Consider the following 27,528-nt stretch of genomic DNA (forward strand, 5'->3'; position numbering starts at 1 on the left):
GAAATTGGAAGCTCTTTTATATGGATATTGATAGCAAGATACAAGCAGTTAAAATGTTTTTAGTTCCTTCAGTTTTATACACAGGTCGGGCATATTTTTATCAACCAGAGGAGAAGTTATGGATAGCAATTAATAAAGAGTTGAAGGATTTTTTTTCTTGGAGGGGAAGATGACAGGAGTCAATTGGGATAAGCTGATTCTTTCACCTGAATGAGATGGTTTGGGATTGCCCAATTTGAAGGATATTTCAGAGCTACACAGTTAAGGCTTCTATACATAGCACAAACAGAACTGTAATTCAAAGGGGAAAGGGATGATAATGAAACGGGGAGGAAGCTCAGGAAACAAGTTGAGACTAGGGTTTTGGCTGCCGATCCTTAAGGAGAATAACAAAATAACCATGCAGAATATTATAAGTAGGAGAAAGTATTCTAAGATCTAAACCAACACAGGAATGGAGAAAGGAGATTCTGCTGAAAGGGATGACTATAATTAAGGATAAAGACAATTGGCAAGAGGGGGTCAGAATTTAGTGGAGAAACCTTTTAAAAGAACCAAGGTATTGGGAGCAAATAAATCAAAAGGGAAAGGTAATAGAATGGGAAGAGGTCAAGAATTTATTTGGACTGCAGGCTAGGGATTGCCTTCCCCGTCAGTGATTGCTATCAGAGTATAGGCAAAGAGAAAGAAATAGAGGGGTTCTAAGTGAAAGACCAGCACTGGTAGACTTTTTAAGAGAATCTAGAGCACAAGCTGCTGTTATAAAAATAAATAATTAGTAGAGCGTACAAAATATTGCATGATAGCTATAAGAATCAGTCAGAGGAGGTTAGAAAGGATTGGGTAGAGACTTTGGATAAGCAATTCACAAGGACTCAATGAGGGGATATATGTTTGTCTCCTAAATATGCAACAAAGTCTGCAGGATTTAGGATCTTTGCTTGGAAGTGTTTACATAGGTATTTTTATACCCCAAGTAGACTCCACAAATAATTTTTCCTCTGGTGGACAGCAAATATTGGAGGTGTGATGGGGAAGAAAGAGGTAATTGGCAACATATTGTTTGGGAATGTAATGAGTTGGCAGATTTTAAAGATTCCCTGCAGACTGCTCTGTCAGAGATAATGGATGAGAAAATTAGTTTAACGAAGGAAATTATTTTTTGAGCTATGACACAGAATCAGAATTGCCTAGACATAGTAAGGCCTTGCTAAGTCTAATTTTGGTGGCTGCCAGAAAAGTAATTACAAGATAATGGAAATTAAAGTCTAAACAAACTTTATTAGAAGTAGTGAATATCATAACAGAGATAAAACAACTGGAATTGGGATCTTTAGAAAAGGTTAGGAGCAAATTACATAGGAAAAATGGGAATTATGGGAACAATGCATGCAGAGGAGGAATGAGGTTTAAAAGAAGGCAGGATTTGAATGAGCTACGTACTGTATGACTGGCAATGACTGGGTGGCATACAAGTGATCTGTAATGTTTGCAACTACAATTATCTCAACATGGTTTGTGATGTATAATTGCACTAAAATTATGTCTATGGTTTGTTTTAATTTATATAAATGTATGATTGCCTATGTCATACGTGATATTTGAATAAAGATGTTTCTTGTTTAAAAAAAAGACAATGTGCTGAGCTGGCTGTATATGGCACTATGTATACTCAGCCAGGAGAAATAGCAAACCTGCTGGTTGATAAATTCAGTTCAGATTTCATCCTCTCATCACCTTTGGGCACTCCACATGAAATACACCTACCGTTCTTTTGTCTGTTATCACAAATGAACAGGTGTCACCTTGCTCTGTAAAGCTAGAAACACGGCATCAGTAGGCCATGACAGAATCCCATACCTATTAAACGGCTTGAAACATGACCTAGCAGAACCACTCGGATCTCTAGTTAACCACAGTGTCCAGGCAGGCTTTGTCAAAGTAGAGTGGAGGACAGCAACAGTCATCCCTCTGCACAAGGGGACACCAACATCTGACCCAGGAAACTACCAAGCAATAAGTCTGACTAGCCTCATATGCAAGGCTGTGGAAAGGATAATCATTGGCCTGATTAACAATGATGTAGGAAATCTCCAGACTCTAGACCCAACCCAGTTTGACTTCATCAAGGGCAAGTCTTGCATGCTCAGTCTGGTGGACCTCTTTGCGAAGGTCACCAAGAGCATGGATGAAGGTAAGACAGTGCATACTACCTACCTTGACCTCGTGAAGTATTTGGCAGAATACCCCACTCACAAAATTGGGAAGAAACCTCTCTGTCACCAGATGTATATCCAAATGGCTCATGGATAGGACACGTTGTTAGAGTGGGGGAATCCACATTCAGCAAGAGGCCAATCACCAGTGGGATACCACAGGGCTTAGTGCGGAGCTGTCTCCTGTTTGGGATATACTTCTCAGATGTCAAGGCAAATGTAAATGGCCTTTGGCTGACCACATTTGTTGATGACTGCAAGTTGGGGCAATAATTGATTCCCCAAATTATGTTGATGTCCTACAGAAAGGTTTAACACAGACTGATGATTGGTGTCAGAGCTTTGGCCTCACACTAAATATGAAGAAATGCATAATAATGCCATTTGGGAAATCAGATACCTCTGCAAATTGTATAAAACATTGATAGCACCATCCAAGAGTGGGAACAGTGGGAAGAGATCTGGGTACTCATTAATCTGAACTTTTACCACTGTATGTCCACAGTGGTGAGCAAATCCTTCTATGTGCCTCATCTTATAAGTAAGGGCATGGCAGCCAGAACTAAGGATGTCATAGTATCCCTTTACTCAGCCCTCATCAGACCAATAATCGAGTACAGTGCACCTTTTGGTATGTACCTCAACAGGCACCTGCAACAGTTGGAGCATGCTGAGAGGTTTCTCCCTGGAAGAATACAGGGTATAACCAACATGTCATATGTGGACTGATTAAAAGCCCTATCACTGTATTCCGTTTCCTGCTGATTACTATGGGGGGGATCTGTGTCTAACCTACAAGGCAGTCTCTGACCCAACCCTGATGGAAATGTTGCATATTTGCAAAACTAACTGCAAGAGGGTTACCTGCTCCAAAGATCTAAACCTGATTTTTGACATGAATATATCATGGTTGAGAGACAGATATGTGTCGCAGAGATTGCCCCTCCTCTGGAATAGGCTTCATAGTCACGTGAAACAGATCCCTTCCCAGACTATCTTCCGGCACAGTCTGGACCAATGGATTGGAAATCGCAAATTCTCTCCTGGGTTGGCGCCCATGATCCTTATGGACAGAGGCAACCTGTAAAAATAATAAACCCCCCACTTGCTGACCCTTTTTATCTTTTCTCCCAGGGATAGGAAAGTGTGTAAAATCTGGGTAAAACTGGCTAAGCTTGTAAGAGCTCTTGAGAGCAATCAGCCTAGTAATCTCCTATGAATTTAAGAATCTCTTGTTTTCTGCCCCCAATCCACTGATGCTTCATTTGGGGAAAGCTCACAATGTCAGCTGTGAAGTAGCCCCCAGTTCCTCTTAATTTTCCAGAATGAGATTTGAACAGTATACTGAGAAGGATATGGAGTTCCGTGTCATTCACCCTTGGTGGCAGTCTTCAAGGATGCCAACTTTGCAGCTTAGAAACACACAACCTTGAACTGTGATTAAAGCAGATATCTTTTTACATATCCCAGAAGGAGTGGAATGCTTTGCTGTGCAAGCATCTTGACTGTTGTGTGATCTACTCAGTTCCACACTGGTCCTAGGGGACCACAAGTTTATGGCACTTTGCTGCCAGATTAGGAATATAAGTAGGTAGCAAGATAGGTAAGGTGTTCACTTTTGCATATTTGGGACTCCAGGCTTTAAATTTCTTGTTTCAGTTCCTGTCCTTTATAATGAGTACAGCCTTCAGTAACCCAACAGACTTCCCAGATTCAGTCCTTAAGGTCTTCAGTAGATTGTTTATATAAAAAGGGGGAAGGGGAAAAGCAGGAATGAAGAGAAAAGAGTGATGTAGAAGTCTCAAATTAATGGAGACAAGCAACGAAAACAAACCTCAGCAAAACCATTAAAACTCGTGGAGGAAATAAGGCTCTTTGAAATTTCTTCACAAACGTTTTAATCCACAAAGACAGAATTGAAGCAACACCAGGAACACACCATAGAGCAAAACACATTAACGCTGAATATCCACACTGCGTTTTCGTTTACAGCACTTCCTCAGATAAGGCAGAATAATTTCAATGTGTTGCAAACACCCTTAAATACTCCTACTGATAACCTTAATTAATTGATAAATCAATTCAAAAAAATGCCTGAAAAAACTACCAGTATTGGGGGGGGGGGTGTGCAGTCATACCACAGGAACAGGAACCAACAAGAGTGGTGATTCCTTGTGAATCGGAGATTATTAGTAAAGAAGGGTATGTGTGTAAGTACAAGGGCTATAGTATTTATAACTATAGTGGTATAGATATTACAGAAACTTTTTTTAGCTTGTTCACTAAAGGGCTGAAATTTGTCCCAAATAGAAAGGCGGATATAAGGAAGGTAATTATAGACTTGAAATTGTTCTTAAGGAAGAAAAACTTAGATCTTATCTTCCAGGGACAAAAAACTGAAGGCCCTAGTAATGATACCCTTAAAAGAAAAAGTATATTTAACCCCCCTTTGAACCCACAATTGAAAAATTTTGAGGTGATGATGGAAAAGAAAATTAGGAAGGAACTTTCCAAGAATTGGACAGTCCCTAACCTATCTAAGGATGAGAGTGACCTATTATACTACCTAACTAATGATTTAGATATCAGGGTAATAAAACCGGATAAAGGTGGAGGGACGGTCTTGATGGACCAGGTGTTTTATGAATCTAAAATGTTGGAGGTTTTGGAAAATGATGAAAGATATGAAAGAGTGTCATTAAATGAAATTAATATTGGTAATAAAAAGATTTGGTTGGCCTTGAATGATTTAGTATTGGAGGGGTCAATTGACTTAAACGCTTTCAAATTTTTAAAGGTGGATAATCCTAGAGTGCCTTCAATCTTTGGGGTGCCGAAGGTCCATAAAAATGTGGATAACCCCCCAATGAGACCAATAGTGGCATCTGAAGGCTCGGTCACTGCCCCTCTAGCAAAATGGCTTGACGAGAAACTGAAAGTTGTATTGAAGGAAGGGCCTGGTATTGTTAAAGATTCCTGGGACCTATTACAAAACCTGAAGAAAGAAGTTTTTGATAGAAATATCACCTTTATAACTATAGACATAGTGGACCTTTTTTCCTCTATTCCACATGATGAAGGTTTGCAGTGGTTTGAGGAAGCCCTGGTTAGTTATGGGAAGTTTAGTAACAATGAGTTTTACTTGATTTTGACCCTTATGGAGTTAGTCTTAAGCAATAATTTTTTGCATTATGAAGGGGAATTTTTCAAGCAAATAAAGGGAGTAGCAATGGGGGCAAGATGTGCCCCCATCTATGCTAACATTATCCTCTCAGCTTGGGAAAATAAATATATTTTAAATTCCCCTTTTATAAAGTGTTGGAAGCTATATAAACGCTTCCTGGACGACATGCGTTTCCTATGGGTAGGGACGGATGATGATTTTGTAGCTTTTTTTGAATATATAAGTCACTCAACGAATTTTTTGAAATTTACTTATGTGAAGGACAAAGCCAATTTAAAATATTTGGATATTTACATTGGCAAAGGAGAAGAGAATTTTTTCTCTAAAGTGTATAGAAAAGAGAGTTATTCGAATTCATATTTGGCCTATAATAGTGCACACCCTCATCACCAAAAGAAGGGCATTATTAAAGGACAGTTTGTAAGGGGTAGCCGTATGATGTCAAGGGACATTGATTTTTGGGATGAATGTGAGAAATTAAGGGGAATGTTTTTGGCAAGAGGTTACCCCCATAAATTAATTGATGAAGTAGAAGAGGAGGTAAGAAGGGGAAGACCTAGCAAATTTAAGCCCATTCTAGGTGTAACAAATCGGCAAGATCAAGTAGTGAAATATGAAAAACATGAGGGTAAGAATAATCTTGTAATGGATTTTAGTGGCGAAGCCTTGAAAATTGGAAACATGATAGAAAGTGAATGGATAAAATTTGGGGAAATTTCTGACTTGGAGTGTTTGCTTTCTTCCCCTCTGAAGTGTACTTATAGGAAGGGGAAAAGTCTTAAAAACTTCTTTGAAAGTAAACATCAAAAGAACAAAATCAAAGAGGGGAGAGTTGGGACTTACAAATGTGGAAGATGTAACCAATGTGGTTATGTATTTCCCAAAGATACCCTATATATTAAGAGTAGGGATACTTTGATTCAAAGTAAACAATATGCAAATTGCCAGACAAGTGGGATTATATATTTAGCTTTCTGCAAAATATGTGATGCATTTTATATAGGGAAATCTGAGAGAAAATTAAGAAATAGAATATATGAGCACTATTATGACATCAAGAGTAAGTGTATTAATAATGCCCTATATAGACACAAAGTGAATTGCGAGCAAGCCTCTTTCACTTTTTTGTGCTGGAAGTAGTAAATAAAGATATAAGAGGTGGACCTTGGGAAACCTCTATAGAGTATAAGGAACTTTTATGGCAATTGCACTTAGAGGCTAACAAACCACCTGGGTTGAATGACACTATATCCATAGCCCCTGTATTAAAAATGAGAGCGGCTAAGTTATGAAGAATAGTTTTAAGATGAATTTAGTTTCCTTTATTCAGTAGATGGCGCTGTTTTTAAACATTTAAATATTAATGTTTTTATATAAGTGTGTTTTTAGTAGGTATGAAATTAAAATGTCATTTTAATATTAAAAATGTTTAGAAGTATTAGATATTTATTTATTTATTACAACAAAAGGCAGTACTAATGTAAATGGAGAGCTTACGAATTGTTTTAGTTTTTAAGATGGCTTTTAAAGGAGTGTATCAATTAATTGATTGTGAATTGATTTATCAATTAATTAAGGTTATCAGTAGGAGTATTTAAGGGTGTTTGCAACACATTGAAATTATTCTGCCTTATCTGAGGAAGTGCTGTAAACGAAAACGCAGTGTGGATATTCAGCGTTAATGTGTTTTGCTCTATGGTGTGTTCCTGGTGTTGCTTCGATTCTGTCTTTGTGGATTAAAACGTTTGTGAAGAAATTTCAAAGAGCCTTATTTCCTCCACAAGTTTTACTTGTTTTGCTGATGTAGAAGTCTATCATGGGTAAAACAATGTCATGATTTTCCTTTGAGTTGAATCAGACTGCTAAAGTAGATTTCAAAGAAGTCATGCGTAGGGCCAGCAGTATGAGTGAGTTAGGTAGTATCTTTAATCAAATGAGATTTGCAGGAGGCATATTTGAACAAGTATTATTTGTAGGTGCATTTGAATTTGGTGAATAGGGTTGTTAGCTTTTGTTCACTGGGGATAGATTCTTAGCAGGGTGGGGCCATCAGCATGTCTGTATGGTATAACACTATTATAGGACTTTTTTGTATCGTACACAAAACCCTGAAAAGTAGGTCCTGTGAATAGATAACTCTTGAATAATTTCAACATGAGGCAACACATAAGAAAAGCCCTTAATATGCTAACAAGGAAGCTATACTAATCTGATTGTATATAATGTTCATATTTGAAATATATGCTTTACTAAAACCTTGTGATTGTAACATTGAGTTTTCTTATGGGTCACCAACCACCGTTTTTCATACTGAGCTGCATTCCAGGCAATATGCCTTGTGATAGAGCTTGACATCTCAAACCAATCCAAAATGAGCACATCGGGCCATCTATGTACCACCCACCTGAATGTACATATAACTTGAACCAGAAGCATAGCTAAGGCAGGGTGAGAGGTGCAATTGCCCCAGGTGCAAAGGTTTAGGCGCAAGATCAGCAATCCATCATCATGAACAAACAGCCTTTCTTTCTTTAGTGCATTCCATTTGTGGTCAAACCAGAGTGCTGCAGTGCTCCTAGTGTGGTCTAAGCTTTAGCAACTGTTTGGTACATTTGTAGCAAGTAGTTTGCTGCAGTTTAAAAGAAAAGAAGTGGTGTTTTTGTGCTCTTTAGTGGAAGAGCTAGCTGGAGGGGGGAGTGGATGCAATTGTGTGATTGTAATAACCTGATGGTTACAATGAAGCAGTTGGGTTATTACAGGGAAGTTTTTTTTTGTCTTCAGTTGGGGGGGGGGGCATTTGCATATAACTGTAATAACCCAATAGCTACAATGTAGTGATCTGGTAATTACAGTGAAGTGGTTTTTTTTTAATTGCTCTTATAAACTTAAAATGTTGTTAGAATAGTGGGGTTGTTGTTAGCTTGCATTTTCTGAAGGATATGAATTCTGAAGTTCAAATGTTTGTCATTATTCAGTTTTAGTCTTCACTGATTTGCCAGAAATCCACAAATGTTATGAGGAACAGGCTAAAAATATGAGGCAAAAATCTGGACAGTTGAGCGGTATGGGGGGTTGGATGTAAACTGTAATAACCGAGAGTTACAATGTAGTGACTGGATTATTACAGTTAAGTGTTTTGGTGTGTTACTGGTCAGTGGAAGAGCCGGGGGGGGGGGGTCAATGGTGTGATTGCAGTAAGCCAGTCACCATGCAGTGTGATGATTGGCTTAATGCAGGAAAGTTATTTTTTAAATTATTTTATCTTCACTTAAGAGCTGAGAAGATGGGGGTACTGGCATATTGTATTTAATTTGTCTTACTTGATTGTTTGATCTGATGAAGTCTGTTTTTGGATGAAAGTGCTAATCATTTTCAATAAAGTCTGTCATTATAAGGACATTTCTAAGCCTGTTTTATTTTTTTTCTCCATTTAGTTCTAGACAAACTGCTTATTTAATATACTATTTTCATATGGTCTGGGCAGGGTGTTAAAGCTGTTGCCTCAATCCATTTCTGTTAGTCCTGAACTCTAACCAGCAGAGTGTTTAGGCTGAATTTCTAAAACTGGATGTCCTTCAAGGATGCATCTGCAGTCCTAACAAATGGGTTGTCCTGCCTCAGGCAGCCCTTCGGTCGGCCGGATTCCAAAGTCTGGGTCTGGCCTAGGCTGATGTCACACTTCACCCGACGTCATAGCTGCTGTGAATTGGGTATAAAATCATCAGCCGACGCCATTTTCCTTAGTCTTTCTTGCCACGTGGTGCCCGAAGCAGAAGCTGTTCGCAAGTGCCGGTCGGTCAGATCCAGAGATTACTACTACCGAAGACTTCTAAAAAGCTAAGTACCCCGTTGGGGACTCTTTCTTGCCTCAGCCGATGTCAGAAAAAGTAAATAACTGTTTAACTTGTGGGAAACAAATACCTCATAAGGATTTCCACTCTTACTGCCTTCCTTGCTTAGGCCCAGACCACGACGTAGCAGCTTCTCTAGCCTGTGCTTCCTTCAACCGACGGACACTTAGACGTCGGTCGGAGTTTGCAGAGGAGTTTTTCGGCTCCGCTTTTGCTTACAAAATGCCGTCGGATACTCCGACTTCACAATTAGCTAAAAAGCATGAGGAAAAGGACCGACACTCGCGGTCCGCGGTTTCGACCGAAACCACAGTTAAGCCAACCGCGAGTGTCTCTGTTTCGGCTGAAACCGAGTCCACGGTTCTTCCTTCGGCCGAAAGCATACCTCCTATAGCCGAGGCCTCACACAGCATGGCTGAATCTGCTACTGAAATTTCCCCTGCTGTTGCAGGTTCCCAGGATTTATCAGATACTATTCCTTTAGACATATCTACTCCTGCACTTGGAGCTGCTAGGCCCCCTGCATCTATGTCTATCAAGGCTTTTTCCAGGGCTAAAGCAGCTAAAACTTCTAAGGCCTTGCCTGCTAAAATCCCCTCACACAGGCCTGCCTCTAGTTCCAAAATGCTCAGCCTGGCTGAGGATCTCATTTCCTTGATCAGGGGATCCCAACCTCACCCTGACAGGGCCTCTCAACCCTCCAGAGAAGAGGCCTAGAGCAGAGCCCCCTGAGCCAGTTTCAACTGATTATTCCTCGGGTGATTCAGAAAACTCAAATCCTCCAGAAGGCCCTTATTCTCCATATGAGGACTCTGATGCAGAAGACTCCATCCCTTCTGCCTCTCCTCCTGAGGAATTTTCTTTTGGGGAAACCCTGCATGCTATGAGAGAGCAATTTCAATGGCAGGGCCAGGATTTTTCAGATTCAAGGAAAAGGCTAAGGACCTTTTTACATTTACCACAGCACAGGCCTTTAGCCATTCCTCCAGTACTAACAGTTGTGGATGATGCATTTAATGATGCTTGTACTGCCCCTGACTCTCTACCCCCGGCCCCTGCTAAGCCCGACAGATATTACAGGGTCCCGGACGCACACTTTCACTTGTATAAGGCTCCTATTGCAGATCCTGAAACTATTTCACAGGGCCCCAAAGCTGTAGCAGCTGCCTCTGCCAAAAACCCCCTCCCCTCTGAAAGAGAATCTAGGGCATTAGAGAGATGGGGTAAAAAAGTTTATACTTCTGCTACTCTTTCGGCTAGGGCCTTAAACTGTCAATTCCACATGATTCAGTATCAGGAATTTTTGTTAGACCGGCTAAATAAAAAGCTGTTCTCTCCTGAACCTATAGACCGCAAGTCCCTTCAGGATTTGGTACATAACACTCAGCAGGTCAGTAATCATTCCTTAAAATGCGGCTATGATGCACTGGAGGCTTCCTTTAGATCAGCTATGACTGGTACAGTGATCAGAAGGCATGCATGGTTAAAAGAGCAATCCTTACCAGACCATGTAAAGTCAAAGCTCCTAGATGCTCCCATGGAGAAACAAAGTTTGTTTGGTTCCCCTGCACAGCAAGTGCTAAAGAAGGTGGAAGAAAAAGCAAAATATGTCCAAACAGTCAAGGATTTCTTACAGGTCCAGCCTCCGAGGTTTAGTAGAAATTGGCCTTCGAAGAATTGGTCCTTTCCAGACACTTCCAGAGCACAGAGGGGCAGAAATAGGCGCCCAAGAGGCAGAGGCCAATCCAGAGGTGCCTACAGGGGACGTCAGTGGCAGCCTAACAACCAGAGAAGTACTGCCACAGATCCAGCTACTACCACTTCCACAGGACAGGCACAATGACTTGACTCTGATATCGCCTACCAGGGAACAACTGGAAGCACCCTTAGGCGGAAAGCTAGCCTTATTTTCTGTAAACTGGCATTATATTACAGGAGACAAATGGATTTTACAGACAATAGACAGAGGCTACAGGTTTCACTTCCACACTCTACCAAAAAAGAGAGGAATGCCAAACCTACCACCAAACCAAAAAACAAACGCTCTAGAACAAATCAACCACTTACTAAGGATGAGAGCTATAGAAAAGGTACCGTCTATGGAACAAGGACAAGGATTTTACTCCAGACTTTTCCTGGTACCAAGGAAAGAAAACCAATGGAGACCTATTCTCGACCTGTCCGCTCTGAACACATATCTCATTGTTCCAAAATTCAAAATGCTGACCCTACAGCAACTTCTTCCCATGCTGGGCAAGGAGTCTTGGCTGGTGACTCTAGATCTCAAGGAGGCATACCTGCACGTCCCTATACGACCAGATTGCAGAAGATACCTCAGATTTCTTGCAGGATCAGAGCATTAACAATTCTCAGCATTGCCCTTTGGCTTCTCTACTGCGCCCAGAGTATTCACGAAATGCCTGGCATCAGTAATTGCTCATTGCAGGCTTCAGGGAATTCAGATTTATCCATACCTGGACGACTGCCTAATACAAGCGGACAACAAGACCAAATTAACAAAAGATTTGGAAAAGGTTATACAACTACTGCAAGCCCTGGGATACACAGTCAACATGAAAAAGTCAAGGCTGGTACCATCCCAAAGGATAACATTCTTGGGTGCAGAACTGGACACTTCAAATCAGATGGCATTTCTCACAGCAGAAAAGCAAAAGCAACTACCACTCTATTTCATGGCATTAACAACACAGAACCAGCTTACAGCAAGGAAAGTCCTGCAAGCCCTGGGTTACATGGCATTCTGTATAATATTGATTCCACATGCCAGACTGCATATGAGGAAGTTGCAATGGTACCTAAGGAATTTATGGTCTCAACACAAGCACAGTCTAGAAGCCCAGATTCCAATAATTCCATGCCTGAAGCAAGAATTCCTGTGGTGGGCTCAGGCCTGTCAGTTGAACAGAGGACTGCCTTTCCACAAGCCTCACCCAAGCCAGACTATCACCACGGATGCCTCAGACCTCGTTTGGGGGGCACACATGGTGGACAAGTGTATACAAGGCCTATGGACACAAGACCAGCTGAACCTACACATAAATCAAAAAGAGATGCTGGCAGTGAAACAGGCAATTCAGACATTCAGACCGTTTCTTCAACAGGGTCATTTGCTGATAAGGACGGACAACACCACAGTCATGTGGTATATCAACAAACAAGGAGGCACACACTCATATCCTCTATGCCGGATGGCAATGGACCTGTGGAATGTGGCCCTGAACCTCAACATTCAGCTCCAGGCCATATTTGTGCCAGGAAAAGAAAATATACTAGCAGACACCTTAAGCAGAACTACCACGGATGCCCACGAATGGATGCTGCATCCAGACATCTTCAAATCCATTACAAGGAAATGGGGACTACCAGAAATAGACCTGTTCGCATCCCCTCACAACCACCAATTGAGGAAATTCTGCACAAGGACATACCACCCACTTGCTTGGAAGGTGGACTCCCTCTCCTTCAGTTGGGAAAACCTGACAGCATATGCATTCCCACCTCTTCCTTTGATGCACAAAGTGCTACTGAAGATCAAAGAAGATCACCCAAAGATCATCCTGATAGCTCCAGACTGGCCGAGGCAGCATTGGTACCGCTACTGAGGAGTATGTCTCGGACACACGCATGGCCTCTACCTCTAGTTCCTTTACTGCTAACACAGAACAACTTCAAGATCCTACATCCAAACTTGAAAACACTGCAACTAGCTGCTTGGAATATTACATAAAACAAAATAACCCAGATTTATCTCAGAGGGTTAAAGACATTATCCTGGAGGCTCGCAGGCCCTCCACAAGGAAGACTTATTCAGCCAAATGGAAAAGATACCTCATTTGGAGTGCAGCAAAAGGAGAAAATGTATCATTAGCAAACATAGCTAACATCCTGGAATATTTAGCAGAACTTTTCCACAATGGCCTGCCTTACTCCTCCATTAAGATTCATGCATCAGCAATTTCAGCAGAATACAACATGGATCCTCCAGTCTTCTCTCATCCTCTACTCAGACAGTTCCTGAGAGGAATTAAAATGTAAAGCCTCCAAGGAAGCCACCTTTGCCTACATGGGACCTTAACTTTGTGCTGGAAAAGTTAACACTTCCCCCTTTCGAACCAGCAGCAACAGCAGAATTACAGTTCTTATCTTGGAAAACTGCTTTCCTGCTTGCAATCACTTCAGCAAGAAGGGTTTCTGAATTACAGGCATTAATGGCAGTACAGCCCTTCCTTATCTTCCATCAGGATAGAGTGTCCTTGAGAACTAACCCTACTTTTATGCCAAAAGTGGTCTCCAGGGTATCATTGAACCAAGCAATCCACCTACCAACATTCTTCCCCAACCCACAGAACAGGGGGGAAAGACTACTACATACCTTGGATGTGCACAGGCAATTGCTACTATCTGGACAGAACCAAGAACAATAGAAAAACTGACCAGCTTCTGGTAGCATATGCAACAGGAATGGAAGGAAAAGCAATTTCAAAACAGACAATTTCAAAATGGATAGGAAATTGCATTAGATTTTGTTACTCTTTTCATGGAAAGACAACTCCAAAAGACATCAGACCTCACTCCACAAGGGCTACAGCCACTACTACAGCTTTCTTACGAGGAGTGGCTACCAAAGACATTTTAGAAGCTGCTACTTGGAGCTCCGTGCATACATTTGCCAGGCATTATAATCTACCTTTATACTCCAGATCCCGAGCAGGTTTTGCAACTGCTGTTTTGCAAGGGATCTTAACTGCACCATAATCTTCTTAGTGCCTCCTCCCCCAGTTTGGCTATGGTAATCTACCCATTTGTTAGGACTGCAGATGCATCCTTGAAGGACATAGTACAGTTTTGTACCTACCATAAATGTAGATGTCCGAGAGGTATGCATCTGCAGTCAGGATTACCCACCCTCCTTCCCTCTGTGGTACTCCTCGGGTATTTGCCCACCTTGTAGCTAGCTGGGGGGAATCTATTATGGTGTATTTGTTTGTATATATGTATATACATGTTTATTTTTGTTTGTTCTCTACTGTTTGGAATCATTTACATTTATCCAAATTTAGCCTTCCTAGAGGGCACCTGGCATCTGGGGCAAGAAACACTGAGGAAAATGGCGTCGGCTGATGCCTTTATACCCAATTCACAGCAGCTATGACGTCGGGTGAAGTGCGACATCAGCCGAGGCCAGACCCAGACTTTGGAATCCGGCCGACCGAAGGGCTGCCTGAGGCAGGACAACCCATTTGTTAGGACTGCATATGCATACCTCTCGGACATCTACATTTATGGTAGGTACAAAACTGTACTTTTCCTTGAACATTTGTCTTTTGTTAAAGTAGTCTGGAGAGAGAGAAATGAGGTAGAAAGTGTATTGCAACTTGAGGTTCCTGGGGTAAGTCAATTAGGGAAGAAGGAGGAGGAGTCTGTATTTAGAAGTTGATAAATTAGAGTTGATTGAAAAAGAGTGATACTGTGAGGTATTCGGAGCCTTTGAGCTTTGGTCAGGTGCAGGCAGTGCTCAGATCTAGGGCCAAAGTGTAGAACATAACAAATACAACTGACTGTAATTACAACTTTCATGCAGTTCCTTGAGTAGTCACAGACTGCTGCTTTAAGGGTCATGAATCCTGTTTCATTCTTTGAAAAGAGGAACGTGATATTAGTATATCTCTTTCTCATTAAGATAATGAGGGTTCATCCTTATTCTCGAACTCCACTTTTTCATTAATTACAATCAGTATGTTGTAGTCTGAATTGTGGCTGCCATGGAGGGCATTTTTCTTGATGGTGTCAGTGGTCTTGTTTGATGCATTTTGGCACATCTCTGGCTGTTATTTCTCGGAGTCTTTCTAGGCCAGTACCATTTCCATTACAGCGTGCTGCTGCTGTTTGGTTTGTCATCTCTTTCCATGCTTTTTACCAAGTTTTTAGTGGCAGAGGCGTGACAGACGAGAGGCCTTGTTGTGTTTCCTCATTTGGATAATGCCTTTGCAGATTTACTCCCTGACAAGTGTCCTGGCTTGGGCCCAGACACAACTGTATTTCCTGTGAAAATAGAGGTCTGTTGTCATCCTGATGAGTTGGAATTTCTTCCTTTGATTGAGGTTTTGATCCCTGTTTAAGTCTTTTCTGTGATAGATGAGGACCCAGAGGAAAGTGTCATTGCTCTAAAGACCCAAATAGGGTGTCAGAAGTGGGTTCAAGCTTATGCCTCTGTGCCTCATCAGTCTGATGATTACGACCATCTTCATTAATCCCTCTGGCTTACCTTAAGACGAGGGGGTTCATTGAATTGTGAGAAGCCAGTGGTTGCCACGGGCCTGATTCTGGTGTTGGTCCCTTATCACCAGACTGTGAACTTGTGAGAGGTTCCCACCAGTCTCAGCAAGTTCTCTTCTTGTTGTTGAACCTGTTTTGACAGTGATGGAATCTGTCTGGGTACCTTCCTTGCAAAGGGAAAATGGAGTTCTTGGAAAAAGGGGCTGCACATGTACCTATTAAAACTGAAGACATTGTTCAGTGTCTAAGTCTTGTAGAATAAGCCAAAACCAGCTCTTCACATTGTAAGGTCAGACAACTAGTCTATGGTCTGGCATCTAACCAAGCAATGTCTAACATACTTGAAGGTCCAGATGTGGTCTGTATACCAGGGCAGTGGGCTGTGGACCTGGATGTCTTCACTCTGGGGATGTAAATGTCAGGGTAAACTTCTTGAGTTCAAACCAAACAAAAACAGAGGACAAACTGATAAAAAACACACCCAAGACCACAGAGATTCCAACAAATCCAGCTCAAACAACTTGAAACATAATATTGCTTTCATTTTGTTTTATAATAAAACTTTTTCAGATGAAGTGAACCAAGCACAAACTCTCTAAATACAGTTCTAAAAAGTCATGTGACAACTTTTTTTTTTAAATCATGATCAGCTTAAAATTATGTAACAGCCAAAATCTTTTAAAATCATGTGATCAGCTTTAAATCATGTGACAGTTGAACCCCCTGAGCAAATTGTGCATTAAGGCAACATATTCAGTAACAAAATTCAAAAGCTGAATATCTGAATGCATAAGCCTGCAAACTTTCTTTTTCCATACAATAATTGTTTTATGTAAATAGTGAATGCTGTACTGACAAAATCTGTTTGATAAAGTAGAGATATCATCTTTCTAATGCTGTTAGTTTTAAAAGACAGCTAATAGAAATATGGTCATTAATCCCTGACCAAGAACTTGCATTAAGTGTAAGCTGCCAATATAACTCACATTCTTCCAACTTAAGTTGCCATGAGCTGCCACGTTAACTAGGGGTTACCTTTTCCATAACTGCAAATTTAAAACTGTGATCTGGCTATTCCATTAAGTGTATGGCTAGGGCATTGTTTTCCTTTTCTTAATGTCGTATGGATGTTCAGCAATTCTTTCTTTGAACTTGCTCTCTGTTTTTCCAATGTAGAAAACAGGGCAGTGTTGACGGAGTGCAGCGTATACTACCCCTCCTTTCAGACAGTTAAATGCTCCTTTTATGAAAAATGTAAAGTTCTTTATAACAAACTGTTCACCTATCAAAATGTCGGGGCAGATGGAACAACATCCACATTTAGACATACAATGAATTTTGTTACTCTTTTATGTGGGTGTTCTGTTAAAATGTTCCAAAATGTTTTTTAAATTACAACCCCTTCTGTATATTATATGCAGTGTGTCCCCCACTTTTTCAATAATATGTCTGTTTTCCCTTAGAATAGCCTAGTTCTTCTGGATAATGCTCCTAGTAGTCACACTATCAGCATTATAAATTGTGATAAAGGATCTAGTAAAGGTTGTATTGTGTACTGAATGATGTACAGGTGCAGGGATGTTAAGTTCACTACAAGAGGTAATATTTTTAGCCATAAAATCCCTTACTAATACATAAATTTTAGGTCTTGGTGTTTCAGTATGGCCTATAATTGGATTAAAAAAGCCACTTTCTCTTTTATCACTTCATACATTAGTTGATTTACCATATACCATGGGGGTAACCTCTCACCAGAAATGTACCCTTTGTCTCACATTTATCTAGAAAGTTCTCAAATCCTGACACCATCCGTGCTGCCCTTATGAACTGACCCTTAACTACAGCACGTTTTTGGTGGGGGGGGGTGGGTGTGAGCTTGAAAAATGCAAGTAGGTGTTTGAAAAGGTGGGTTTTCGATAAATATGGGCAGAGAATTTCTTTCTCTCATTATCTTTAGATAGAAGTATGTCTAAGTACGCAATACTAGATATACAGGCCTCAAAAGTTTGTTGTTGTATTAATATATTCGGAAACGTTCTTAAATTTTTCAAGGTCATCATTCCATACAACAAAAATGTCATCCAAAAAACGCATATACAGCATTCAATATTTCATAAATTGTGAATTAAAAACAAATTTGTTTTCCCATGTTGTCTTTACTATGTTAGCAAAGAGCCTACCAAATTTGGAGCCCATTGCTATACCTGTAACTTGTTTATAGTACTCTTGTTCAAATAATATATAATTTTTTTCAACACAATTTCAATTAAAGTTTCGTAGGTGTTTACATTATCCTGACTTACACACTTCAGTGCTAAATGTTCTAAAAACCTTTCAATACCTTGCTCATGGGGGATAACATTATATAAGTCCTTGATGTCAACAATAATGAATAAATAATTTTCATTAAACTCAAGTTGATTTATTTTCCCCAAAAAGTCTCAAGAGCCTTTACAAATAGGTTTTTGTTGGGTAACCAGATGTTTTAAATTTTCATCAAAGAATTTTGCACATGGGTGTGTTATCAAACCTGTGACATCCACAATTGGTCTCATTGGTGGCTTTTCAATATTTTTGTAGACTTTTGGGATGCCAAAGATTGAAGGTAAAATAGGTGCCATAGAATTCAAGTAATTGTATTCATTCATACCAATTTGTTTGTCTATGAATAACTCCTTAAGTGTGTTTCTCATCCTTTGTTATGCTGTATTTACTTTATTTAGTGACACTTTACTATAGGTAGTTCCCAAAAGCATATTAAGCATTTTTTATTTGTAGTCATGTACCTCCATTATCATCAGGCCCCCTCCCCCACCTTTGTCTGGTTTCATAAGCCTCAAATTTTGGTTGCTTAATTATTCTAACAGCTTTTTCTCCTCACGTAGTAAATTGTCATTAGCAACTGAGTTCTGTTTGTTTCTTTTCAGTAATGTTCAAAAATCCATTTTACAAATTTTCTCAAAGCACTGGATTGTAGGATGAACTGGAGGGTTGTAAGTGCTACATGTCCTAAGGGTGTTGGGGACAATGATGGGGGTGCCAAACAAAATATTCAGGTTCAGTTTTCTTGTGTACTGTATTGTTTGAAGTCCATTAAAAGTTTTGCCATATTAGAATGTTCCGTGGCAACAAAATGTAGCCCTCGTTCAAACAAATTTGCACATTCCGAACCTATATAATGAATAGTGTAATTGTATATTGTGAAATCCCCTTTACTGTTGGTGATTAATACACACAGCAAAACATTTGAACACAAGTGGAGGTTGTCAGAAGTTACCTCCGGTTGTTGTTTTTGAATTTCTGGTTCTGCCACCGTGTCTGACCCTTCTGAGGGGGCTTTGTCTGGAAGCACTGATTCCAGAAGTTGTGCTGCCTCGCCTGTACTCTCTCTGAATGGCGGTGTAAAGGGGGGGTCCAAATGTGGATTCTCAGTATTAGTTGCTTAACTGTGTTGATTGTTCATAAATGAAGTACCCTTCATAGGTGTAAGTGGAGGAAAATCAACAGTGGTGTTATGCTGGGTCCTAAATCTATGTCCCCATACTGGAGAAACTGGGAGGTCATGATATGCTGTATGATTGAGATAGACTAGCCTGTCTCTTTCCAGTTTTTTTGCTTTTCTATTTTTTATTTTTGTAGTTCATTGTCAGTACTTTTAAAGATCCTAGTATAATCAAATTCATGCTGTTCAAATGTGAAATTATGGGTAATTAAGTTGTTCAATCCATTAATGTCCCCACTAGTTCCTCTATTAATTTATTATTGAAATTTATAAGTACCTGCATGTATTTGTATCCATGCTGATCAAATAACTTTAGTAATTCCAAGTGCAGTGGTGACTCTTTTATAAGTTCTGTAGGGTGGCGCCTGGAGCACAGGCCTTTCGGTACTCCGTGTTCCTTAATACATTTGGCTGGAATGCATTCTCCGGTTGTAATTTCTTCTATTTAATAAGTTTGTAGTCAAATTCATCCAGGTACTCCATAATGTTAGATGCAGAAGTAGCAGTAGTGGGTTGCCCTAGATGAAACTGGAAATCACCACAAAGCCAGTCATGTAATACTGGGATGTTACTGGTATTGTTGATTCTAATAGTATCATTATCCACAAGATCCCTTCCTGCTACAGTACCCATATGTTGCAAAAGTTGTGGAGTTAAAAAAAAAAAAAAAAAAAAAACACTACGGGAATCATTGGCTCTGTCACACCCCTTCCCTGGCTGGAGGGGAAAGGAAGCTGAAATACCTTCAACTCTCTCAGTCAGCTGTTGAACTACTAGGATAAGATCCCCTACAGAACATTGCAAAGAAAAAAACATCCGGTTCCAAAAGAAGCAACTGGGAGTTCATCAACCTTCCTGCAGGCATAGCGTATTGAAACCAAACCAAAACAGAAGACAAACTGATAAAAAACACATGTAAGATAACAGAGATACTGACAAATCCAGCTCAAACAACTTGAAATGTAATATTAGCGTTTTCATTTTATTTTATAATAAAACTTCTTCAGAGGAAGTGAATCAAACACACACATTTTAAATACAATTCTAAACGGTCAAGTGACGACTTTTTTTTAAATCATGTGATGGCCGAAAACTTTTAAAATCAGCTGATCAGCTTTAAATCATGTGACAGCCGAATCCCCTGAACAAGTCATGCATTAAGGCAACATACTGAATAAAATTCAAAGCTGAATGTATGAATACAGAGACAGAGATGATCCCCATAGAATGGGAAGTCTGCAGGCTCTACCTTTGAGCTTGGTTGCTGCTTTAGATCCTTTAATCCTCACTGATATGCTGGTTGGGGTCTTGCCATTCTTAGAAGCTTCAGTGAGACAAATCTGTTTTACAGAGTGGAAGTGGTTCTTGATTTGTGTGGAAAGGTAGCTGATTCCTCCATATTCAATAAAGATTCATGTCTGTCTGAGTTGTCTTAAGTACCTGGTCTAATTGGCTTGGATTGTTCCATGATTGAGGTGCATATTTAGTTATCTCTGTGCATCCAAACCTTGTAAATAACAAAACTGTGATTCAGCTCATGCTTCTTAAGTAGTTTTGCTTTTTTTAAGGGAGTGCAGCTTTTCTCTCCATGTAAAAGTGTTCTTTATTTTGGAACTTGAACTTCATGACTGTCAGGCTTGTTCTGTCTGTCCTTCAAACCACTTGGTTCAGTGGACTTAATGTTTTTGTCTCTAAAACGCTTTTCTTTTTCCTTAGTGGACACTTTCCTGCTAGGAGCTTAGTGCTTCATACTCTCATGTGTGGAGAACCTCGCTTGGTCTTTTACAAAGATTGTGGTACCCTTAGGACTAGCCCCCCCCCCCTCCCCAACATTTCCTAACAAAAACTATTTCATGTGACTCCTGTTTTCTCTTTTTGGGAGTTTGCATCCAGAGGAGAGTGGTCCCCTCATAACTTGGATATGCATAGTCATCCTATATTTTTTTCTTACAAATTGCATAATATGCAAATGTGGAGTAGTTGTTTATCTTTTTTGGGGGTAATGAGTAGGGCTAAGTAAACAGTTTCTTAATATTGCTATCTGAATTTTGGTTTTGTCACTGTGTGGCCAGTCACCTATTATTCAGTGCAGTCAAAGGCTGAGGAATGTTGCTGTATTTAGTGCCTGTTTCAAGAATGTGCTCTTTGTAGACAATTATGCCACAGCCTCTAAGTTATTGAGTATATTTCTTTCTTAAACATAACCATTTGAATCTCCACTTTCGGAGCAGAGTGTACTCTGTTACCTCATTTTTCTGTCTTCTGGGGAGGTTTCATTTGTTTGGGATACTTCCCAGCTGTTAAGAACTGCAGCGGGACTTAGGCTGTGGCAGATAAAGCAAGCGATGCATTACTTCATTTTCAAGAAGGTCCTTTGCCGTGTTTTCCCTTTTCTTCTCTCCCTGTCATTTATAATATTCACTTCTAATGCTTATGATTTGGTGTCCTTCGTGAAGCTTGATTGCCATATCTCCATGTCAGTATTTTCTACATATAAAAACTACATATATAGGCTCACACACATTTCAAAATTGTTTGTGTAGGAAGTTTATAACTGACTTCTGGTTGGTAGGGAAGCTTGTCCCATAATCTTGATAGGCATTTTGCAATGTATCTGGTATATTCTTGTTAAGTTCCTTCATCTTATGTTGGCTTCTTGTAATGGTACATTCCAGGCATAGGCTTTCAAGTAGAACTGCATTAAATTTCCCTTATAGACCAGACAGAAGTCACCTCAGAGTAGCCTGCATACACACACACGAATTACAATATAACAACGGTTCTTGAAGACTTTCTGAGTTGTTGAAGTTTTCCATTCTTCTGACTTTTTTTAGTAAGTAGGAATTTTATTTGAGTATTACATATGGCAACATTTTATTCAAAAGTGTTTGAGTGATGCATTGCTGTCCGTACAGTTGACTAGATGTTACACTTAGAGTTAGCTGGTCTACATAATACACTTTCCTGACTTTAATAGATATATATTAGCCAGAGGTTAAATTATTATCAACTGTTGACCCCTGGATCAATAATGATGGTGTCATATATGATTTGACCATTTATTTTGTAGTCGTAATTTGTATCCTTTTTGCCAAGTGTCAGGGTGCCACATTTATAGGCAATAAAGGTAAGATCATTGCTACTGCATCAGTTACGTATTTTTGTAGACCATTTTGGAAACGTCAGCATCTTCAACTGAAGAATTTATGTTGTCCAAGTTACAGTCATCAGAAGAGGTGGTTATCTTCAATCCACTCACCACAGAGTGCCTCCATTGAGATAGACAGATACCCCCACCCACCCACACCTTGACCTGTGTTCTGGTTCTTAACTGGTGTTTTACTCCTTAAATTGTGTATGGATTAACAGTTAGTCCCTTATGTGGAACAATGTTGAGTACCTTAACAAATTTAAGGTAAAGCAGCATTCACTGTTAGTCTTTTAACAAGAGTTGCTGTTACTGCTTCAAAGAATGCCACATGATTCAGAAGGCAAGAGCTCATTTTAACAAAGCTATGGTTTTCCATATGTAACAGAAGTAGGGTTTTGCTGTCATTTTGCATAAGCTGCATTATGACTGTGCATACGTTTGCATTAAAATACTGGTCAGGCTGATCACTGGCTTGTCCTACACCTGCCTCTGGTGTCATTTCATTTATGACAAGTTTATAATTTTGCATTGTAGTGTAGTTTGTTTTTCAGGTATTGTTTGCATGGGATCAGAACTGTGGAGCTTGGATCTGGAAGTTTCCTTCTGACACAATGCAGTGTCAGAACTGTGGAGCTTGGGGCTGGAAGTTTCCTCCTGACATAATGCAATGTTGCTGTGGTCCACCCCATTAGAACCAAACATATTCCACAGCACATGATATAGAGATTTATTAAACTATGCCAAAGCAGGGTTGAATTGTGCTAACAGGGGGGTCCACTGGTAGAAGTTCTCCAGTACAGAGGACTTCCTCAAAGATCTGCTGATCAGGTGAGTTCTTGTGTAATGCTTTATGTTACACAGCATGATTGCATATACTGGATGGATGTTAAACTGGAATCACTGCCTGTGTTCAAGCCAAGTCGTCACTGCAGTACAACAGGTTGATTGAGCAAGTTGAACCCTATGTACTGCCACAGTGAACTTTTTCCTGTAATGATATAGACTTTGTACCTATTTGCCATATTAACGTAGTATTAACTGTGTTACAGGGTGGCAGAAATTCTTGATGGAAAGGGGGCTGGAAAGCGAGGGCGATACCAAGGTAAAGCCAACAAGATGAGCAAGAGAACAGAAGTAGAGGCTCTTCTTCGTGAACAGGTGACATCCAGCTGTGCAGAAGAGGAATAGATATGACATGCCGTCATTTCTCCATTTTCATACTACTCAGAATAAGAACCATAAATTTAGAAGTCAGCAGTGACAGATTATATCAGAATAACTATAATATACATTTACTATATACAGGTTGTAAATTTCTCAAAGGGTAACAACAGATACTCACTTTATTACAATAAGCCAGCTTTGTTTATTTGCACTTAAGTGAGTTGAAAACATGTCCAGATAAAGTAAGTTTAATTATTGGTCTTTATTTATAATTTAATTAAGTATGTTGTCACAGTTTACAGGACTTCTAATTTTATTGCAGGGTGGAAGCAGTTGTTGCAGAAAACTGTAGTAAAACAGTATCTTTCATTAAGGATTCTTTCACCATTAGTATTTTCCTGGACAAATACTTTGAACACAGATGAAAGAAAAAGTAATTCTTTCTCACATTACAATGCAAGACATTATCTGCTCTGTACCTTGCTACTGCCTAAAAATCCATTAATATAGTGATATGTTGATGTTTGCCAGCTGACGTGACTATGCATCCCATCCCAGCATAACAGATATTATCTTGCAGCTAGAAACCACTGTCATGTCGAGGATCAGTCTGATGATTTTTGGAATGTATTTTAATTAAAAATTAAATTCTGAAGTATTTTTATAACTGGTCCTGCTTTTGGGTAATGTGTACTCAGGATGAGCTGATGTCCGTGTGTAAGATGTCCAAGCCATTTTTTCATCAATACTTTTTTGTAAGGGTAGCAAACATTTTTTTTCATTTCATTAACATTTTCATTGTATATGGAAAATATTTTATTTTTATTTTTGTAAATTAGTTGATTATTAATAATTCATGCAGTTTGATTATAAATTGATATATTCTGTGTGCCTAACTTCTGACTGCCTGCTGTTGGAGTTTCATTCCTTTCTCATTCCATGACAGTGGTTTTAGTTATATATCATGTGACATGTGATTTTTGTTAACTCGTTCACTCCAATGGAGTTCAGGAAGTCTGCACTGTAACTTTGAATGGATGGTGCTTACGGCTTGTCACAGAATCAAATTATGTCCTCACGTTTCAAACAAATATTCATATCTCTGGAACCATAAGGATTATGAAAGTAGTATGAATGGCAAGCTCTTCAGCACAAGCTATTTTTATATTGGTAGTATTCTTCAGTTTCTAGGTCTTAAGCAGAATTTTGTAAGTCACAGTAAACACAGTAGCTACTACAGTTTTAATATTTTGTAAACAATTTACAATAGCTCAGTAACCACTCAAGTTACACATGTACTGTCATTGGCATTTTATTAATCTAGTTTAGAGCTTTCATATGAAGCTAATTGTAACAAACAACTCTCTCGTTACTAAAGGTGAATCCTAAAATTGCAAACAACAAGAAAGTAGGTTAAGATTCACCACCACCTGATTGCTATCCACTTAGTTTAGCAAGCCAGTGGTGGTGAATCTTAACCTACTTTCTTCTTCATATGAAGCTGAGGAGTTCTGTTTGTGTTACTTGGTTGTTGAGATATTTAGAAAAATGTGAAAATTATACATATTTATATATATATATATATATCATAAAAATAACAGTTAATAACTATTTACGTGCACTAAACAGAGGTCAAATATTAATGCAGTTGGGTTTGTTATTGTGTAAGGTTTAAGATGAAATCTTTTAAAACCTTATACATAGCACAGTTTTGGAATTATTGATGCAAATATGAACGAGGTGTCAGTAGGAGTTAACTGCAGATGCACCTGGAGGTGTCACTTGGATGTAATGAGTTAATATAACATTTGTAAGAAGTCTGCAACAGCATTTTTCAAATGAATGGGATCCAGAAAGAATAATCCCCTATATTGCCAAATCTGAAGTGTCTAACTGTATGACAGATTGACATCAGTGCTGTTATTTCCTTCGATGTGAGAAAGTATGAGTTAGTAAGACTCTGATAACCCCCAAGTTAAGACTTAAATCTATAATTCTTATGAAGTTATCTGGGTGAACCAGTCATTTTCATATACAGATTACTGAAAACAAGTGTGTGATGTGTCTCTCCTGCCACAGTTGTTTGTGAAAAGAGGCTTTAATATTTGGTAAGACTCCACATATTCATTCACTAGTAGGGAAAAGCTGAACATTTTGTGTTGCCCTGAATACTCGTATACATGTTTCTCATAAAATTTTGAGCTCTTCAGAGAGTGAACGAAAAGTCATTTTAGAGCGAATATATATATATATAGATATATATATATATATATATATATATATATATATATATTATGTGTGTGTGTGTGTATTGTTTTTTGTTTGGGGGCAACCCTCTGCGACTTTTATATACCAATTTAATTTCAAGCCTGCATAACAACAGGATAATGGGCAAATTCCTAGTCCCCACTATAACAAGATTTCACATGGAAAGCCACCGGCAGGCTAAAAACCAAGTAAGAAGAGCATTTGCTAATACAGATTGCAGCTGTATACGTACATATATCTATCTGACTATAATATATACACAAGGAATCCCCTTCAGAAGCTCAAAGTTTCAAAACTTCGAACTTCAAACGGCCAAGACTGTAAGATCGAAGTTTTGAAACTTCAAACGTTTTGAATGGAGATCATCATACAGCATGGAAATGGGATATTTACTGTTTAACTCACTGTAGTGCGATCTCAGAGTTGGTATATTTATTTAGCAGGTGGTGTGGGGGTGCAGGGGGTCTTGCCCCCCCTGCAAAAACATAAAAAACATTTTTTGTTTTTAATTATTTTTTTTTATTTCGTTTTCAAAGTTTCAAAATTTCAGTCTTCTAGTCTCAGCTGTTTGAAGTTCGAAGTTTTGAAACTTCAAGCTTTAGAAGTAGATCCATACACACACACACACACACACGTAATTATATCTATCTAATAAATTGTTGCATATATCATCACTGTTGTATTTTTTTGCTAGCAATAAGTTGTATATTTCAGTGTTGTGTTCTTTCACTGTCAGTTGATGCTTTTTTAGATCTGAATTGCAGAATTTTACTTGTAATGATTCAGCAGTTACTGAGTAGTGGAATATTCCTTTCCCCCCAATGATTCTGCATCTCAGATTTAGTATATATTATTAACTGGAGGAGGGGGGCACAGCCTCCCACATGGGTGGTGCAAGGGCTTTTTGTTTATACCATCCATGGTAATTCCCAGAGCATGCACAAAATGTTTCAACATTATGTCTTTTGATCTAATTATGTTGATATACCAGTTGTCTATGTTGTAGTCTTTTGACCAATGTGTATGTGTTTGTGTAATTAGCATCTGTGAGAATCTAAAGTGTTTGCAGCACTGTTTTCCAATCCAGCCCTGTCAGATTTATGCTGCAGTGTATGCAGTGCACTGCAGACCTTCCCTAGCACACAGAATAACAACTGCCACAGATAAAAAGATAAAAGATATTTCTCCACTAACTCTATATTAAAAAAAAAACTATTGTTGATACATGTAACCATAATCATAACCATGGTAAGGCATTCTAGGACTATCCTAGAAAATGTAGTGGCTTGTTAGAGTTCCTTTTGTATGTTAAAGTGTAGTAGAAGGGGACAGAACAGGTCCCATGGTTGGCAGTGTAAACTTAGATTCATACATGTATGTATACCTGTTATATATATAGATATAAATATACATATGCATGCTGTCTTCACATCCAGTGAGTTAGTGCAAATATCCTGTTGCTTTTCAGACAGTGGGCAGTTATGTTGCCCTTTAGTGCTGCTGTTGTGCCACAGAACTCCTAGTCTTTAATGTTCCTGTAAAGAGGCAGTTGTCACTCTTAAATGCTTACTTTTGTCTACTTCGTGGCTGCTAATTTCAATACTAATGAAATTCTTATTGGTGTAGCACACAGGAATATTTAGTGAGGCATATAAATGAGCCTGTTTTTCTGAACAGCATGCTGTACAATTAAGTAATTGCTGCTGCCCACATACGTGACTGTAGTGTTTGTGGAACGCAGAACTGTGTAAGTTCTAGTGGTACTGCATTCAACACCCCTCACGTTTTTTGAATGCGGAATGTTGCTCAGCATGTGTGTTTATATTGGTAGTACTGGTTACATGACTGTACCTCAGGCTTGACAATGACAACAAAGTACTTTAATTTCAGGATGG

General features: G+C 39.2%; 1 protein-coding gene across 3 annotated transcripts in view; it reads left to right on the plus strand.

Moving 5' to 3' along the window:
- The window catches only part of LOC122787768 (alanyl-tRNA editing protein Aarsd1-like), a 658,622-nt gene extending 634,593 nt beyond the window's left edge, over positions 1 to 24,029 (plus strand). For all 3 annotated transcript variants that reach the window (XM_044054668.1, XM_044054667.1, XM_044054666.1), the window contains one exon: positions 23,251 to 24,029. In XM_044054668.1, coding sequence (XP_043910603.1) covers positions 23,251 to 23,389 — 139 coding nt within the window. In that variant the 3' untranslated portion in view covers positions 23,390 to 24,029. The remainder of the gene's footprint in view (positions 1 to 23,250) is intronic.
- Positions 24,030 to 27,528: the final 3,499 nt, after the last annotated feature.

Source organism: Protopterus annectens, chromosome 13.part0 (assembly GCF_019279795.1).
Source record: "Protopterus annectens isolate FY-2018-M chromosome 13.part0, PAN1.0, whole genome shotgun sequence".
In the NCBI taxonomy this organism is placed as follows: Eukaryota; Metazoa; Chordata; order Ceratodontiformes; family Protopteridae; genus Protopterus; species Protopterus annectens.